Here is an 18,357-nt window from a genome sequence, read left to right as displayed (position 1 = left end):
TCTGGTCTTTGGTCTTTAGTGTTTAATGTATCAAATCTATTCTTCAGATGATCTCTAAATTTAGATGGGATATAGTCAAGGTCATGATCAGCTCACTAATGCCTAAGATATTGATGTTTATGCATTCCATTTCACTTTTGACAACTTTCAATTTTCCCAGATTAATACTTCGTACATTCCATGTTCTGATTTTCAATGGATGTTTATAGCTGTTTCTCTTCATTTTGAGTTGTACCCCATCATCAAATGAAGGTCCCACGGGCTTTACTCCCACAGGCTTTACTCCATTCGCGTCATCACAGTCAACTCTACTCTGAGGAGGCAGCTCTTCCCCAGTCGCATTTTGAGTGCTTTTCAACCTGAGGGGCTCATTTTCTGGCACTATATGTGACAGTGTTTCTCTGCTATTCATAAGGTTTTCAGTGACTAAATATGTGGAAGTGGTTCGTCACTCCTTCTTCCTAGTCTGTCTTTGTCTGGAAACTCATCTGAAGCCTGTCCACTGGGGTGACCCTGCTGATATTTAAAATACCAGTGGCATAGCTTCCAGAATCACAGCAAATCACAAGCCACTGCAGTATGACAAACTGACAGAGGAGTGGTAGAATGCAATACCCTTCATACCCTTAAGGGTGGGATGCAATACCCTCAATCACATTAAATCTCTAATCCAATGTAAGGGGAATTTCCCTGGGTGTGGCCTGCAACAACTTTTATCTTACAAGAAATAATAGGAGGGGAAGCATCAAGTGAGACACACACTAGCAACAAGAAAGAGCCAGGAATGAAGCAGGTTCTTTGGACCCTCCTACATTCTGGGAGGAGTCCTGGTGTGGCGCTGTGGGCTAATGCGTCAGACTGCAAAGTCATCTGAACTGCAAGGTCAATGGTTCAAGCTCACCAGCTGCTCCTTGGAAACCCTATATAGGGTCATTATGGGTCAGAATCAACTCGACGGCACTTAACAACATTCAAGGAGCGGAGTCCCGGTGTAGTGCTGTGGGAAAATGCACTGGACTGCAAGATCGGTTTGAATCACAAGGTCGGCAGTTCAAACTCACCAGTCACTCCTTGGAAACCCTATACAGGGTTGCTATAAGTTGGAACCAACTCAACAGCACTTAACAACAACCACATTCAGGGGAACATCCTAGATCCAGGGGATGGTTGATGCCAAGACACATGTAGATCTCCAGTGAACAAAGGACCCTCAGATATTGAAAGGGGATACGGACTTTCCCCAGAACTGAGAAAGAGAAAACCTTTTCCTTGAGCTGGCACCCTGAATTCATATTTCTAACCCCTTAAACCGTGAGTGTCAGACTGTGGTGGCTTATGTGTTGCTGTGATGCTGGAAGCCATACCACTGACATTTTAAATCCCAGCAGGGTCACCCATGGTGGACAGGTTTCAGCTGAGCTTCCAGACGAAGACAGACTAGGAAGAAGGAGAAACGGACTACTTCTGAATGTTTAGCTACTGAAACCCTTGTGAGGAGCAGTGGAACATGGTCAAATATAGTTCTGGAATGGGAAAATATTATGAATAGCACCAGAATATTGTCAGATATAATGCCAGAAGATGAGCCCCTCAGCTTGGAAGGCACTCTAAATGCGACTGGGAAAGAGTTGGCCTGTTCAAAGTAGAGTTGACCATGATACACAAATGGAGTAAAGCATTCAGGACCTTCACGTGCTGATGTATCACAACTCAACATGAGAAGCAGCTGTAAATATCCATTAATAATCAGAACATGGAATGTATGAAGTACGAAACAAGGAAAATTGGAAGTAGAACGCATAAACATTGATATCCTAGGCATTAATGATCTGACAATCATATGGTTTACTATATTAGGGATGACAAACTGAAGAAGAATGGATTTACATTATCAAAAAGAACATTTCAAAATCTATCTTGAATTACAATGCTGTCTGTGGTAGGACAATATCCATGCACGTACAAGGAAGACCACTTAATACCACTATTGTTCAAATTTACCCACCAACTGCCAAAGCCAGTGATGATGGAATTGAAGAGTTCTAGCAAGGAGCTCTGGTAGCGCAGTGGTTACAAATCGGGCTGCTAATCTCATGGTCAGCAGTTCAAAACTACCAGCTGTTCCATGGGAGAAAGATGAGGCTTTCTGCTCCCGTAAAGATTTACAGCCTCAGAAACCCTATACAGGGTCGCTATGAGTTGGAACCAACTCCATGGCACATAATCACCAACCATGGTGTGCATACATCACAATGCAATTGTCCCCCTTTATACTGAATTTTATACTGAAAATTGAGCCATGGGGTGAGTTTAGTTCCAGACCTGAAGTGTGCTGTTGTTGTTGTTGTTAAGTGCCGTCAAGTTGGTTCCAACCCATAGCGACCCTGTACAGGGTTTCCAAGGGTGTAAATCTTTACAGGAGTAGAAAGCCTCATCTTTCTCCCGCGGAGCGGCTGGTTAGAAGACCTATTAACAGCCTGCAATATGTGACTAAGGGCCCTAGTCTTGGGGTTCCACCAGCCTCTAGGAGCAGTAAACTTGGTCTTCTTTTTATTAACATGAGAATTCTTGTCTCTTCTTCACTGTTTTCAGAGTTGGAGAATAGTAGTTTCTATTAAACAGAAAAATGCCCTGGTCTTGAATCGTCCTCAGCTTCAAATCTAGTATGTGAACCAGAGTCGGATTACTAAATAAGCAATGTGAGCATGGGTTTTCTTGGGCTTACTTATTAGTCTTAGCAAACACTTTATATTTTTTCACATCAAATATTCTGTTTCTAGGCATGGCTGGCATTCGTCTCTATCCAAACACCACTGTACCTTCCTACAGATTTAAAGCCTCTTTTAAAATTTTTAATCCCTGACAGATTAGTAAATAAGCACAAATAAACTTGTGCCTACCTTGCTTACTGGACAATCTGCTCTTGGTGTTGCCTTGACTGAAAACAGACTTCCTTTCTCAAAAGGGTGAACAAATGTACTTGACTCCTTTCAATTTCTTAGATCTTTTCCGCTCATTGCTTAGCAACTACAGTAAAAGTAAGAAAATCATGATAGCAGAATCGGCAAAACTCCCCGCCTCATCCACCGGTCCGCTGTTGTACCCTGGGCCTAAAGTCTCTCCGGACCCAATGAATGTTAAGCGAATGATAAATGGAGCTGTGATAGCACATCAGCTCTGAATACTATGCGACTGTTCAGACAATTTAGACAATCACATAGCAATATGCAAAGTACAAGTAGGCATATCATGTTGAAGCATCTGGTGGGATGTTTCCTATACCCATGTATACACCCCTGGGAAATGCGCAGGGCTGGGTCAATGTGCCTCCATGCAAACCAGCTCTTGTGTTTGCATTCCTGGGACCTTGGTGAATGCTTCAACTATTCCTGTGGTTTTCTCTCTCTCAAAAAAAATCCTGGTTTGTTTTATAATAATAAAGCTTATGGTATAGTTTCCAGTATGAAAGTGGTCGGTGGTTCCAGAGAACCTGCCTGGACACACACAGTAACCGCCTTGCTGAACTCCCGTGTTGTTTGTTCTTAGTTGCTGGAGAGTAGACTCAAGCCATAGTGTGGTGCTCCAGGACAATGTACTAGACTGCAAGGTCGATTCGGACCTCAAGATGGGCAGTTCAAATCCACCAGCTACTCCTTGGAACCCCTAGACAGGGTTGCTATGAGTAGGAACCAGTGGGGAACAACACGACTTGACTCATGGTGACTGCGTGGGTGCTGAGTAAACGGCGTCCTAGGCTTTTTAAGGTCATGACCTTTCAGGAAGCATAGTACCGGTCTTCCAAAGTGCCTCTATTGTTGTTGTTGTTAAGAGCCATCAAGTCAGTTCCAATTCATAGCGACCCTGTATAACTTTTCCAAGGAGTAGCTGGTGGATTTGAACCACCAACCTTGCTGTTAGCAGTCCAGAGCTTATTCTATAGCACCACACTGGGACTCTGAGCAGGTTCAAACCAAGGCTACGAACTCGTTGGAAATGGTTCTATCATGGCTGAAGAAAACAAAAGCAATGTACACATTACATAGCAACCAAATCTCTCGCTTGTTAGATTTTGACCCCAGTTGTTGTTGTTAAGTGCGATCAAGTCGATTCCAATCCATAGCGACGCTGTATAGGGCTTCTGAGGAGTAGCTGGTAAGCTTAAACCACCAACCTTGCAGTTCAAACCAATTTTGCAATCCAGCACATTAACCCACAGTGTCACACCAGGACTCCTTGACCCCAGTAGGAGTCCTGATATTCCAGAACACTTCACTGTGCTCATGAGGAACCTATACATAGACCAAGAGGCAGTCGATTAAAAATAAATGCTTTTAAATCAGAAAAGGTGTGCACCAGGGCTATATTCTCTCACCATCCTTACTCAGTCACTACGCTGAGAAAATCATCTGAGAAACTGGATTATATGAAGAAGAACATGGCATCAGGATTAATAGCCTGCAATATGTAGATGATACAAACTTGTTTGCTGAACGTGAAGTGGGCTTAAAACTTACTGATGAAGATCAAAAACCACAGCTTTTCAGCATGGATTACACCTCAATGTAAAGAAAACAAAAACCCCCACCACTGGCCAAATAAATAACATCCATATGAATGGAGAAAAGATTGAAATGATCAAAGATTTCATTTTGCTTGGCTCAACCATCAACACTCATGGAAGCAGCAGTCAAGAAATTAAACAACATATTGCATCTTGCTGAACAAGACCTCTTCAATGTGTTCATGAGCAAAGATATCAGGTTAAGGACTAAGGTGCTCCTGATCCAAGCCTTGGTATTTTCAACAGCCTCATATGCATGTGGAGAATTCTGGTGTGAAGCTGTGGGTTACTGTGCCAGACTGAAAAGCCATTTGAACTGCAAGGTTGGCAGTTCAAGCTCACCAGCTGCTCACTGGAAACCCTATACAGGGTCGCTATGGGTCGGAACCGACTCAATGGCACTTAACAACAACAATATGCATGTGGAGTTCTGGTGTGGTATAGTGCTGTAGGATAAGTGCGGAACTGCAAAGTCAGTTTGAACTACAAAGTTTGCCTACTCTAAGTTCACTGCCTCGAAAACATCCTCAACATCTTTCCATGGTTTCTGCTCAGTACTCTCCCTGACTTTCCCAGATCATCCTCTCAAAATGAGCGCCCCCCATCCAATCACTCTCTTCTCCCACCAAAAGGTCAACCCACAAATGAGGGATCATGGTCTTTAGGGCCCTATATGTGAGGGCAGCCAGTAAATATTTGTTGTTGTTGTTGCTAGGTTTCCATGGAGTCGGTTCCAACTCACAGCTACCCTGTGTACAACAGAAGGAAACACCGGCTGGTCCTGCTACACTCACAATCGCTACACTGTGCCAATCCATCTCTTTGGGGGTCTTTCTCTTTTGTGCTGACCCTCCACTTTACCAAACACGCTTTCCTTCTCCAGAGACTGGTCCCTTCTGATAACATGTCTGAAATACCAAAAGTCTTGCTATTCTGGTTTCTAAGGAACATTCTGGGTGTACTTCTTCAAGGCAGATTTGTTCATTTTTCTGGCATTTCATGGTATATTTAACATGCTATGTCAACATCACAGTTGACATTCAAAGGCATCAATTCTTCAATGCTGGAAAAGGACATCATGCTTGGTAAAGTAGAGGGTCAGTTAAAAAGAGGAAGATCTTCAACGACATAGACTAACAATGACTACAGCAACAGGCTTACAGAACAACGTTTCTGAGGCCGATGTAGGTCAAGGCTGTGTTTCCTTTTCTTGTACATGGGTTTGTCAAGAGTGGAATCAACTCCATTGCACCTAACAGCCACAACCAGGAAAGCCAACACTCTCCAACCATTGTTTGGGCCAATGGATGGGGAGGGGGGAGGCATCCACAGCCCCTGCGCCCCTCTGAGAGTTGTAGTTTGGCACTTGTCCGCCGAGGTGCCAAACAGGTGCCGGTAGCAGATGTGGTCTTCGGCCTCAGGTAGGACTAGTGAGTGGGGTCTGGGAGGGGTCGCCGTGAAAAGAGAAGGCTGAACTGGGTGCGGGTCCGCTGGGCCACCATGTGAACCGGAACCCTGATTCCTTGTCCCCAGCGCCCCAGGCGGACTCGGACCGAACACTAGGACTACCAGCGCGCATTCCGCCCTCTGAGTTATAGTTCCGTGTCCCACCCGAGCGATTACAATATCAGTCAGTGGCAGCTGTGGGTTAAATCCTACTGTCTGTGGATAAAATCAGTACCGTAGAAAATGGGAGGCTGCACCCAGCGGGATGTTTCCGAGCCGCGCTTGAGCCCGGAACCCTGTTGCCTAGTTAACTGTACTCCAGGTGGGGACGGGACGAGCGCTTGGTCAACCGGAAGCAAACGCGGGGCCCTCTGGGAATTGTAGTTTCGTTTCCTCTTTGCGCAGACGCAGAGCCGGCAGGTGGTTTGGGCCTTTGTTCTGGTGGCGGGCGGGTAAGTGGGGTCCCCCGCTGGTCCCAGGCGCGGGAGGCTAAGCTGGGCGGGGAGCCAGGGTCTACTCGGGGCCCGACCGGAAAATATACTCAATTTTGGAGGTCTCCTCCGAGTCCCTTTTGCGGCTTTGGGCTTGAGGCGGGTCTCCCGGGGGCATGGGAAGGACGGGGTTGGGGGGGGGGCGGCGGTTTTAGTCCTGGTGTGACGCTGTAGGATAAGTGCAGGACCCGCCAGGCCGGTTAGAACGACAGGGTCGGCGGTTCAAACTCACCAGTCGCTCCTTGGAAACCCTATGCTGGGTCAGAACCGACTCGACGGCACTTAATAACAACAGGGCCGCGAGGAGCGAGAAGGGGGCACCCGGTGTTGAAAGGAGGGTGGGAGGGAAGGTTCCGATCTCGGGATCTGGGAGGAGGGACCGACACTTACCCGCTTCCTGCCTGCCTTGGTGGCGCTTCCGGGGCCTCCACCTTCTCCTGAGGTTCCATCCCTAAGAATGGAGTTGGGGAGACCAGGTGCACAGCTTCGGATTCCAGACAGCCTGGGTTTTGTGAGCCTTGAGTATCTCACCCAAGCGCCCTCACTCTGGGTATGAGGTTCTCACTGTGGGCTTATGGAGTGGAGCTGAGGAGACACATAGAAAACCCATAAACACTTTACTAGGATACCTCTATCCTGAAAGCTGCAGACTACAGGGCCCGGGACGGATGGGGATGAACTCGGAGTGTTGTAGGCAGGGTCTTTGCCTGAGAGTTCTTGTCTGGGGAATCAGCCAGGGATGAACAGTAGTCGCTGGCAGTGGTCTGTGTAGTAGGCACAGTGTAGTAGGCATAGTAGATGCTCACTGAAGTGACAGGGTTGTTGTCCTCCACGGTCACCACCTGCAATCGTCTCTCTCTGCTACTGGGCTCCATTTTCAGCCCTGTACATGCCCTGTTGTCCTTAACTGCTGTTGAGTTGATTCCAATGCATAACCGCCCCCGTGTGTTGCAGAGTAGACCGAACTGTTTCATGGGGATTTCTTGATTAATCTTTACAGAAAAAGAGCCCTGGTGGCACAGTGGTTTAAGTGCTTAACTACTCACGGAAAGATTGGTGGTTCAAACCCAGCCAGCAGCTCCTCGGACGAGAGACGTTGTGGTATGCTCCCATAAAAATGAGCCTACTGCCGTCAAGTCCATTGTGTCTCATAATGTCCATGCAGGGTTTCCAAGGCTGTGATCGCTATGAGTGGGAATCGACTCCACAGCACATGACAACAACAATCTTTGCAGAAGCTGACTGTCACATCTTTCTCCTGTTGAGCAGCTGGTGGGCTCAAACCATCAACCTTTGGGTTATGAGCTGACTGTCCCCAGGGTCCCTCATGTAAAAAAAACCCTGTGGGGTCGTTCTACTCTGTCATGGGCTTGTTATGAGCTGGAAACTTACTAGGTGACACCCAACAGAAATCTACAAAGGCAGTTACCCAAACCTTTCTTCTGCAAACCTGGTTCAGCAGTGGATCACAAACTGCTGGACCCACCCAGGCAACGCCCGGGATGACCCTGCTGGCCAGACATTGCTAAGGGGGATTTCCAGGGCCATCTGGTTTTTCATCATCATAACCGATATCCATCGCGCTAGAAATTGGCAGTGCGCGTGGCCCTCGCACACACCTGGGCTTCAGTGTCCCTGTATGTGAGGTGGAGTAGGAGAATGCAAGGCCACCTTTTTATAGACTGTAATTGTGCCAGGCTCACAGGAGGAGCTCAGGAATTGTCGGTCTAGCCTGAGTGTGTAGGGCTCTCCACAGAAGCAGGGAGCTCCAGGGCAGCCCAGAGGAGCCAGAGTGGCTCCTGGAAGAGGCTGCAGATGGAAATGCCAGCCCCCCAGTGAGTATGCCACTACGCCCATGCTCAGTTCCCGCCTCAGAGCCTTGGCCCTCAGTGGAGCCCTTGCCAGCTCTTGGTCCGCTCCAGATCTTAAATGTCACCCCTTTGAAAGAGCTTCTTGAATCCTCTCCCCTGCCCGTTACCCTGGCTGATGTACTTCAGTCCCACTACTGTGATGTGTCTGGGACTTTCTCAAAACAGGACTCCTGGCTCACCCTTTTCACTGTTTCTCAGCAGACATGTACTGGTCACCTGTCAGAGGTCAGGTACCCTTCCAGGTGCTGTCCCAGGCCCTAGAGATGTAGATGAGCAGAAATCCCTGTCCCCATGGGATTCATGGTCCATATAAACAGTGGATATAAACAGTGTGGCACATGTGTAGTGCCCTGCAGGAGAGCAAATCCTGGCAATGGGGTGGCCACGAAGGCTGGACATTAACCAGTGAGCACCCTCTGAGGAGAAAGAGAGAGCAATGCCCCAGGAAAAGTGTTCTAGGCAGAGGGAACCAGCTGAGATAGAACTGCGCCAGGCACTTTTCATGACCAGTGTATGTAGCAGGAGGGTCAAGAAAGGTCCCCAAGGCTGGTGTATGGGGCCTGGGGCCTCTCTCAGCAAGAAGCTCTGGCTGCTGTGGCCCAAGCAGCAGGAAGGCTCTGAGATACACTTGTCTTCCTCTTCCAGGAAGTTCTCCTGGGCCAGTGCTCTTCTCAGGCAGGACTGCCTCCTCTTCTGGGCTTGCTGTCCCACTGTGCATTGGGCACTGGGGTCTCCGAGGGGAAAGATGAAAGACCTGAGGTGGCTCTTAGCAGCATGGCTTCAAGCACATAACTCCACTCTCTGTCCCCTAGTTTCCTCATTGTCATCACCTCGTGGGATCAGTGGGGGAAATCAGATATGGAGGCAGGTGACAGTGACCGCCAGACCTGCATGTTTATATTTCTGCCTGTTCACTGAGCGGCCGCCATGGTCTTGTGTGACACGGGCAAGGCCGGCAGAGTGTTAGCAGTTGGCAGTGGTGTCACCCGGTATTTTCCCACCCACCTTCTTCGGGGCAACCACTGGCCCACAGAGCTCACCACCAGCTCCACTCACTGCCATTCATCCCCTCCCTCGTCAGATGGGCAGACCCACCAGGATGGGGCCTATACTTGGGGGACCTTCTGTGCCCACAGAGCTGATCAGTACAGGGACCCCTCAGAGATCACATGGATGTTGTTCCAGATTACTGCACTAGAGAGAACATCACAATGAAGCAAGTCATGTGAATTTCCTGGTTTCCCAGTCCATATAAAGTTATGATCACACTGGGCTATATAGTCTGTTCAGTGTGAGAATACTGAGACATGACATAGGAACACCAGCGCTGTTGGGGAGATGGTACCAACAGATCTGCCCGGCACCAGGCTGCCACAGACCTTCACGTGGAAAAGGCGCCATCTGCAGAGCATGCTAAAGCGAGGTGTGCTTGCATCTGGAGGTTCTGCTTGGCTCTTTTTTCTTTGTTTAAAGAATGAAGTAGCTTTTATCATCCTGTTTGTCAGGCATTTGTTGAAGGTCTAGTGTGTGCTGAGGCACAGAGCATGAATTGACCACTTGAATCCGTCCTGGGCCTTGTTGAGCTCACAGTTCATCATGGATCATGGTCAGAATCTAAAACTGACCGATGATGGATCTCAGCCTGTCAAGGAAAGAGTGGCAGACAGGATCTTTGGGGTCATGGTTCTGATGGAACAGAGATTCCTACAAGATAGACCCATGTGGACAAAGGGTTAGCCAGACCTAGGGCCACCCTCGTTCCCTTGGTCTGCACTGGCCACATCCATCTTGACCAGCTCCTTCCTGCCTTAGGACCTTTGCACACGCCACCACCACCCCTGGCCTCACAGCTCTTCCCAGATGTTCACATGGCTGCTGCAATGACATCCCTCCTGTTTTCTCCTGGGTTTTACATTTGTGTCAGTTCCACAAGGCCTGGCATATGCGTCTCTGGTCCCTGGTACCATGTGCTCAGTAACCCGCTGCCTATGAGTAGATTCCAGCTCATGGTCACCTGTGTGTTACGGAGTAGAACTATAGGGTTTTCTTGGCTGTAGTCTTAAGCACGTCACCAGGCCTTTCTTCAGCAGCTCTGTTGAGTGCATTTGAGCCACTGACCTTTAGGTTAATGTTAAGTGCCATTGAGTTGATTCCAACTCATAGCGACCTTGTGTAGAGTTTCCAACGAGCAGCTGGTGAGTTTGAACCGCTCAAACTGTCATTCAAACGACCTTGCAGCCCAGTGTTTTTCCTGTAGCACCAAACTGGGACTTTTTTAGGTTAATAGTCAAACGCAGACTGTGTTCAGCTGTTGTTGGTATTGTTAGGTGTCATCAAGTTGGACCAAAGGGGAAAAAAGAGCCTCAGAGTCATTCCCTGGTCCCTAGAGACAAGAAACTGAACTGTGTGCGCAAATCCAATAACCCAGCCTCTTACTTGAAGTGTTGAATTTTGATGTTGTTTTGTGTGTTGTCTTGTACTTACTGATTTGTTGGAGCTTTTTCTGTGTGGTGGCCACTAATTATCTTCTTGTCATTTATGATACTAATCACATTTCATCCTATAGAAGTGAGAAACTTTGATTGCTAATGTATTCGTTTCTGTTGCTGTTACAGGAACTTAAATTACATTTGTGACGCCCCAGAAGGCAAGCATTATCCCTATACGTGTTAACTTCAATTCTGACTTTTATCATCATCAGCTGTGGCCTGCTGTTGAATTTTAAATGCCAGCCTGGAGTGGGGTGGGCACCAGCCTGCACTGTGGCTGCCAGGGCTAGGCTGGGCACCAGGGCATAAAAGCCGGCCTGCTGAAGTATCGGGAGAGAAGACATTTTTCCGTTAGTCTGGTTGTTCTTGAGTGTCTGCTGTGAATGGGTGTGTGCAGCATCTGCTAGCGTGTACAGTCCTCCCCATCACGGTGTTTGCAGTTAGCTGGATAAACAGAAAATAAACCAGATCAACATAATGCCACAGGTCATTTATCCACCCTGTTGATGGACGCTTCAGCAAATTCCTGTTCTTTAGGAGCTGATGGGTTTTACATCTAAGGTGGACAAGAGCTAGTTGCCTCCAAGAAGAAACAGATCTTAGACCCTTTCCCGAGTGACAGCTTCCTTCAGTCAGTCACCTGGCCTTGTGAGGTCTGGATTCACCAGCATGTGACAATCACTGTGCTCCTTCCAAGCCTGGCACATGGGTCCATACTTCCCCTGGATGCTGTCTCTTCACCCTCTTTCTCGGTCCATATTCCTTAAGTCCATTTCCCCCAGTTCCTCTCTGCATTTTCCTTCCCTATCCTGTTCTTTCTCTGGTTTGCAAAGCCATATGTTAAAGTGGTCGAAGCCACTTGTACTGTGAGCCTTTCAAAGTCATCAGTTGTATACCTCCTCCCTTCCTCCCCCACAAACTGTTTATCTTCACGACAGGACTAAGGAACATTTCTACGTTTTCTTTCTTTCAGACTTGGAGGCCAGACTAAAACAGAGCTGTAACCTCTGTGGCAAGACATCTCTGGAAAAGGGATGGTGTCCTGGTAGAGAGGTACTGTGGGGTGGTCTGTGGTCCACAGGAGCCACTAGAGGTGGCAACCTGACAGCCCAGATGTCTGTGTGGAGCAGGCAGCCTTCGTGCCTCTGAAGACACCCACACAGGAGCAGCAGCAGGGGGATGGGCTGGAGGAAACCTGAGTCTGAACCCCAACCTCCCAACTCAGCCAATGACCCCTGAAAGACAAGACCCCCATATGTGGGGAGCACATGGAAAGGACCAGAAACTAAATGCAGATGTCCTTCAGAAAAGCTATGCAAAAGAGAAAGCCTACGAATGTCAGGAATGTGGAAAGGTCTTCAGTCACAGCTCAGCACTCGTTGAACACCACCGGACACACACAGGAGAGCGGCCTTATGAATGTCAGGAATGTGGCAAAGGTTTCCGAAACAGCTCAGCACTCACCAAACACCACAGAATCCACACTGGGGAGAAGCCCTACAAATGCAACCAATGTGGAAGGACCTTCAACCAAATTGCCCCACTGATCCAGCACCAGAGAACCCACACGGGTGAGAAACCCTACGAGTGCGGTGAATGTGGGAAATCTTTCAGTTTCAGGTCTTCCTTCAGCCAACACGAGCGAACTCACACAGGTGAGAAACCCTACGAGTGCGGCGAGTGCGGGAAGGCCTTCCGCCAGAGCATCCACCTCACCCAGCACCTGCGAATCCACACCGGGGAAAAGCCCTATGAATGTGGGGAGTGTGGCAAGGCCTTTAGCCACAGTTCATCCTTAACCAAACACCAGCGAATCCACACCGGGGAGAAACCCTATGAGTGCCAGGAGTGCGGCAAAGCCTTCACCCAAATCACGCCGTTGATCCAGCACCAGAGAACCCACACGGGAGAGAAACCCTACGAGTGCAGTGAGTGCGGGAAAGCCTTCAGCCAGAGCACGCTCCTGACTGAGCACCGGAGGATCCACACGGGAGAGAAACCCTACGGCTGTAACGAGTGTGGGAAAACCTTCAGTCACAGCTCCTCGCTCAGCCAGCACGAGAGGACCCACACGGGAGAGAAACCGTACGAGTGCAGCGAGTGTGGGAAGGCCTTCAGGCAGAGCACGCACCTCACTCAGCACCAGAGGATCCACACCGGGGAGAAACCCTACGAGTGTGGAGACTGTGGCAAGGCCTTTAGCCACAGTTCATCCTTATCGAAACATCAGCGAATCCACACCGGGGAGAAACCCTACGAGTGTGGAGACTGTGGCAAGGCCTTTAGCCACAGTTCATCCTTATCGAAACATCAGCGAATCCACACCGGGGAGAAACCCTACGAATGTCATGAGTGTGGCCGGGCCTTCAGTCAGCTTGCCCCGCTCATCCAGCATCAGAGAATCCACACAGGAGAGAAGCCCTATGAATGTGGGGAATGTGGCCGAGCCTTCAGCCAGAGCTCCCTTCTCATAGAACACCAGAGGATTCACACTAAGGAAAGGCCCTATGGGTGCAACGAGTGTGGGAAATCCTTCAGTCACAGTTCATCACTCAACCAGCACGAGAGGACACACACTGGGGAAAAGCCCTACGAATGTCAGGAGTGTGGGAAGTTCTTCAGGCAAAGCACCCACCTCACTCAGCACCGGAGGATTCACACGGGAGAGAAGCCGTATGAGTGTAGGGACTGTGGGAAAGCCTTTACACACAGCTCCTCCCTCACCAAGCACCAGAGAACTCATACTGGGTAGACAACAATACCCTGTGAGTGCTGGGGATGTAGTAAAGCCTTAAGCCATAGTCCATCCCTTCCTGGACTTCACCCAGTCACACTGCTGAGAAACAACACAGATATTAACACCCAGGCCTTCCCACACACTATCCCCTAGTCAGCCCTCAGAGTTCACAATAATGGGAATGATCATGGAAATATCAAGCCCTAGGTTGTCCATCCCTAAATATCAGATCAGACAGTAGGGGAATGTGGAGAAAATCAATGTTAAGTGCCCACTTATGTTACATGATAAAAATCTACAAAAAAAATGTAACAAATTTAGTGGATCTGGGGGTGACTTTAAAGTGGTGGAAAACCCAACAAATGCCTTTCAAAAAGAACCAAATAAAGCCAGAAATGATCATTATTGTACATTATACCCTTATGATGGGAAGGTATAAGTTATGAATGTTGCAAATTGACTCAGTTCTCGCAGAAATCAATATAGTGAGATGTGTTCCAGAACCAACAGTGACATCTTTATGGAATTACCACAGACACTCAACTCTCAGTACAAAGCTTCCTGACTTGTATGTAAATTGTGTGATCAGCATACATGGAAACTAGTCTCATAGATTTGAATTCTGTGTATCAGTGTACTGTAAGCAGATTTGAAGTCACTGTATTATTTTGCAATAAATTAATCTTTATATGCAATGTTACCGAGAAGTTTTATATGGAAAGATAAGAACTATAGAGTCACTTCCATGGAATTTCACAGACGGTGTGATAGCTTTGGCTGCTCCGTTCTCACTATAAATTTCTCTGCAGGATGCATGGATATTTGAAATACATGTTGCTGCTTTATAGAAAAATGGAAGATTTTTCCTTCTTCGAAGTCACCATCTCATGAAAAATAGTAGTTTCAAGTTGGAACATTATGTTTTTCAGATAGACTGAGTAAATATACAACTTAATCTCCTGAACGCTTTTTTTGTATGTTCTTCATCTTGGCGTAGTCAGCTTTTGTTTTTATACATTTTAACTTTAAGGTGTAACAGTATTGAACTGAACCATGAATCTACAAACATAGGTGTACGTATGCGTACACTTATGTAGACACCAGTACCGCCATACTGACACATCCCCACTTCCTTCACCCATTCTTGCCTGGTGACTTAGCACTCTCAGAACCCATCGTTAAATCAAACTGTTTTGTTTTTTGATTATTATCAGCCTTGAGTTTTAATTATGTCAGTTTGATTTTATTCATCAAATGCTAAGATTTAAGTTTCCTTAATAGTCAGTACTTGACATTTTTTTATGGGCTACGATGCTGCAAATGTTCTTTCAATATTGTTCTGTGGGGTGTTTTTGCATTGCCTCCTTTTAAGGGACTAATCTCAGAGTTGTTTGGTGTGGCACGGTGGATTAATGCACTAGACTGCAAAGTCAGTGTGAACTGCACAGTTGACGGTTCAAGCTCACCAGCTGCTCCATGGAAACCTTATACAGGGTCGCTATGGGTCAGAACCAACTTGATGGCATTTAACAACGGTTAAGTGTTGTTAAGTGTTAAGTGCCATTGAATCAGTTCCAACTCAACGCCCCTGTGTAGGGTTTCCAAGGGGCAGCTGGTGGGTTTGAACTTGAGGCCTTGTGACTTGTAGCCCAGTGCCGATCCTACTGCACCATACCAAGAGTCCATAGTTTTCTAGTAGGCACATTTTTAAAAGCTAGAAGGAATACATTTCATGTTTACCCCTTTATTTACATGAGAGAAAGATGAGGCATTCTGCTCCCGCAAAGATTCAAAGCCTCAGGAACCCAGTTCAGGATCACAGTGAGTCAGAACCGACTTGACGATACATCAGAGGTACCCCGAAGCATTTGGGGAGTCAAGTAGGTGATATCCTTCCCGAGGGGCATGTACAACCTAGAGCTCATCACTGTGCCTCAGACTGCACAAGACAGCATCCCCATCCATGCGCCCCAGGAGTCTGTGCAGGCTCCCGACAGCATGGGCTGTGGGGTGGGGTGGGGTCCGGGCTCCCCCCAAGTCTGTAGCCTTTCTCTTTCTTGTGGGTCTTCTGGTGCTCGGTCAGTGCCAGGCTGAAGTGGAAGATTGTCCAGCAGACTTCCTGTCAGCGTGACTCTGATGATGCTCAGCAGTGAGATCTGCGAAGGCCTCCCACACCGCGGCTACATACCCACAGATCAGCTGCACTGGAGGCCCACCCAGGGGCGTTTCACATCACAGCTGGTGGGGGCTCAGTTTGGAGCCCTATTCAGGCACTTGCTCATCTACACCTGGGTGGGGCATCTTTTTTTCAAGTTCTTTGTGCGAGGTGGCTGGGATGACAGCCATAGGAAGGTTCTCCCCACTGTGCCCCGGTCCTGGACTAGCTTCTGTGGGCTACGATGACCAGGCTTGACTCCCCCTCTTGGGGATCTGACAGGCAGAGTGTCCCTTAACCATCTCACACACAAGGCCATCCTCACACATGCTCTCCTACCTGCTGCTGTCTGAAGCCAGGCCAAAATGTGAATGGCCTCTAAGAAGGAAACTGCTGCTGGCGTGGAAAAACTGAAGTGGCCCTAACCCACGGCAGGCCTGCAGGACAGTGACTGAGAGGATGGTGGCGGGAAGGTGGCCCTCAGTGAACCACATCTGGGACTTGTGCCCATGGGTGGGTATTCACACCCTGTCCCCAGCACTCACACAGACACACTCACTTGGCAATGTGACCTGCCATGGCTGATGAGATGTTAGCATGTGTGATTGGATCAGGAACCTAGTTGCCATACCATGAGGAAGCCCAAGTAAGTCACTTGGAAAGGCAGTGGAGAGGGGAACCAGGGCACTCCAGCCAACAGCCAGCCCCGACTTTGTCATCTGGGTGAAGTTGTGGATAGTCCAGCCCTCACTGAAAAGCCAGATGATGGTGGTCTTGAGTGGCCCCAGCAGCCACCAGCAGAACAGAGCAGCTGCCCAGCTGAATCCAGTCAGCACAGGCTCGTGATAACATTGCCCTTGTTTGAAGTGAGGTCTGTCCTGCAGCAAGAGATGTCCTCAGATTTGAAAGGGATGTGGGGACAAATGGCAGGAGGACACTGAGCGAGGTTAAAGCCTTTTACTGAGGCTGGCATTGCTGTGGGAGGGCCCCCTCAGTCAGCACGACACCATCAAACCTGAGGGTCTGGCTCCTGGTGGTGTTACTTCCACCAGCTGAAGTTATTCTGTCTCCAACCTGGAAAGACCATCATCAGACTGGGAGTGTGGGATCAAAATACCAAAAACCGAAATGAGTTCTCGAAACCAGATGAGAAACCAGCTAGGCTTTATGTACCATGAGCTGGACAGGGTCAGGGTTTCAGCCTGGTCAATTTCTCCACATTTTGACACCCATGAGCTGGAATTCTGGGAACAAATGTGGGAGCATGGAGCAGAAGGTTGAGAAGTTAATAATAAAATGAAATTACTATGGTCTTTCTGGGGCCTCCCTACATTGGAGAGCTTTGGGAGCAAGAACTTTGAGTCACCCACTTTCCACACAGAGGAAGCAGACCCTTCACTGGCCACATTTCAACTCCAAGTTTCTGGGCCAGGAAGCCTTTCAAAATTTGGATGATTTGGGCCCCACATGCAAAGACTTCAAACACAGGTGACCTAGATAGAACCCAAGCAGAACTAGACTGTGCAGACCAGGAAGGGTGCAGATCTCACACAACGAGTTCAAGTTCAAATACTGCTAAAAACCAAAACCAACCAAAGCCCCCTGGGGGTTACAGTGAGCCGTCCTGGAGCCAGCAGTGCTGGGAGATGGGGGAGCGGTCCCTGCTGTCTGTCTCCTTGCACAGTGGCGGCTCTGTGTTGCTCCTCAGCATCTCCACAGGATCTGGTGCAGAGACAAGTCCAGAAACAACTTTGGCTTCTGAAACGGCAGCACAACCCTAGTCAGTCAGACCCCTGGACCTGTGGAGAGAGGGACGGACCCAGCAGTGACACCAGTGACCACAGAGTCACCATCCTGGGGTCTTCCTGCCACCACACATCTCATGGATGTCCTCGATTGGCAGGTTCTGCCAAGAGGCTCCTTTTACCGGGAAGCCAACCTTTGGGTTAACGGTAAGTGGCTGTGCTTTTTAGGCTCGCCATCAAGGGCATTTGGGGTGATTAAGGAGAGACTGATGCATGCAGGGACCAGCCTGTGCATTGTAGGGTGTTTGGCAGCATCCCTGACCTCTACCTTCTAAATGCCCTTCATTCTACTGTGCTTCCTAGATGCTGTTGCTTTTTTTGAAACGGAAGATTTGTGGCAACCATGAATCGATCCAGTCTATTGGTACAATGTTTCCAACAGCTTGTCCTTGGTTCATGGCTCTGTGTCACATTCTTGGTAATTCTGGCAACATTTCAAAAGTCTCCATGATGTTATTGTGCAGTTAACAGACTACAGCCTAAAGTAAACACAACTTTCACATGCACTAGGAAACAAAAATTATGCGACTCACTTTACTGCAGTGGTTTGGAATCGAATCTGCAATATCTCTTAAGTACACCTGTATTTCTGTCATTTTAAGACATACAGTTTGTAGTAATTTGTAACTGCAACCCTAAAAAACAAATACTAGTAAACTCATTCAAACAATATACAAGGGGACTTCTTAAAGTTCATGGGAAAATATTATGAAAAGATAATGGAATTTTCCTATGAACTTTTTGAGACCTCCCTCATGTTAATATATAGGATGTATGTAACTTCAACATGTTGAAGAGCAAA

At 48.1% G+C, this 18,357-nt stretch overlaps 2 protein-coding genes across 2 annotated transcripts in view; one reads left to right on the top strand and one right to left on the bottom strand.

The window, feature by feature from the left end:
• LOC102820760 overlaps window positions 1-7,373 on the bottom strand; it is a 33,498-nt gene extending 26,125 nt beyond the window's left edge. Inside the window, exons 1-3 of the mRNA XM_006877344.1 lie at window positions 7,153-7,373; window positions 6,889-6,949; window positions 6,243-6,501 (exon numbers count right to left, since the gene is read on the bottom strand). Of these exons, the coding sequence (XP_006877406.1) occupies window positions 6,243-6,501; window positions 6,889-6,949; window positions 7,153-7,373 (541 nt within the window). The remainder of the gene's footprint in view (window positions 1-6,242; window positions 6,502-6,888; window positions 6,950-7,152) is intronic.
• A 4,740-nt stretch (window positions 7,374-12,113) lies between these two features.
• Window positions 12,114-13,610, top strand: ZNF135 (zinc finger protein 135). The gene has a single exon (XM_006877343.1). The coding sequence runs from the start codon at window positions 12,114-12,116 to the stop codon at window positions 13,608-13,610; it is 1,497 nt and encodes a 498-aa protein (XP_006877405.1).
• Window positions 13,611-18,357: the final 4,747 nt, after the last annotated feature.

The sequence above is a fragment of the Chrysochloris asiatica genome, unplaced genomic scaffold (genome assembly GCF_000296735.1).
Source record: "Chrysochloris asiatica unplaced genomic scaffold, ChrAsi1.0 scaffold00485, whole genome shotgun sequence".
NCBI lineage: Eukaryota > Metazoa > Chordata > Mammalia > Afrosoricida > Chrysochloridae > Chrysochloris > Chrysochloris asiatica.
This window is presented reverse-complemented; position numbering and strand designations above follow the sequence as displayed.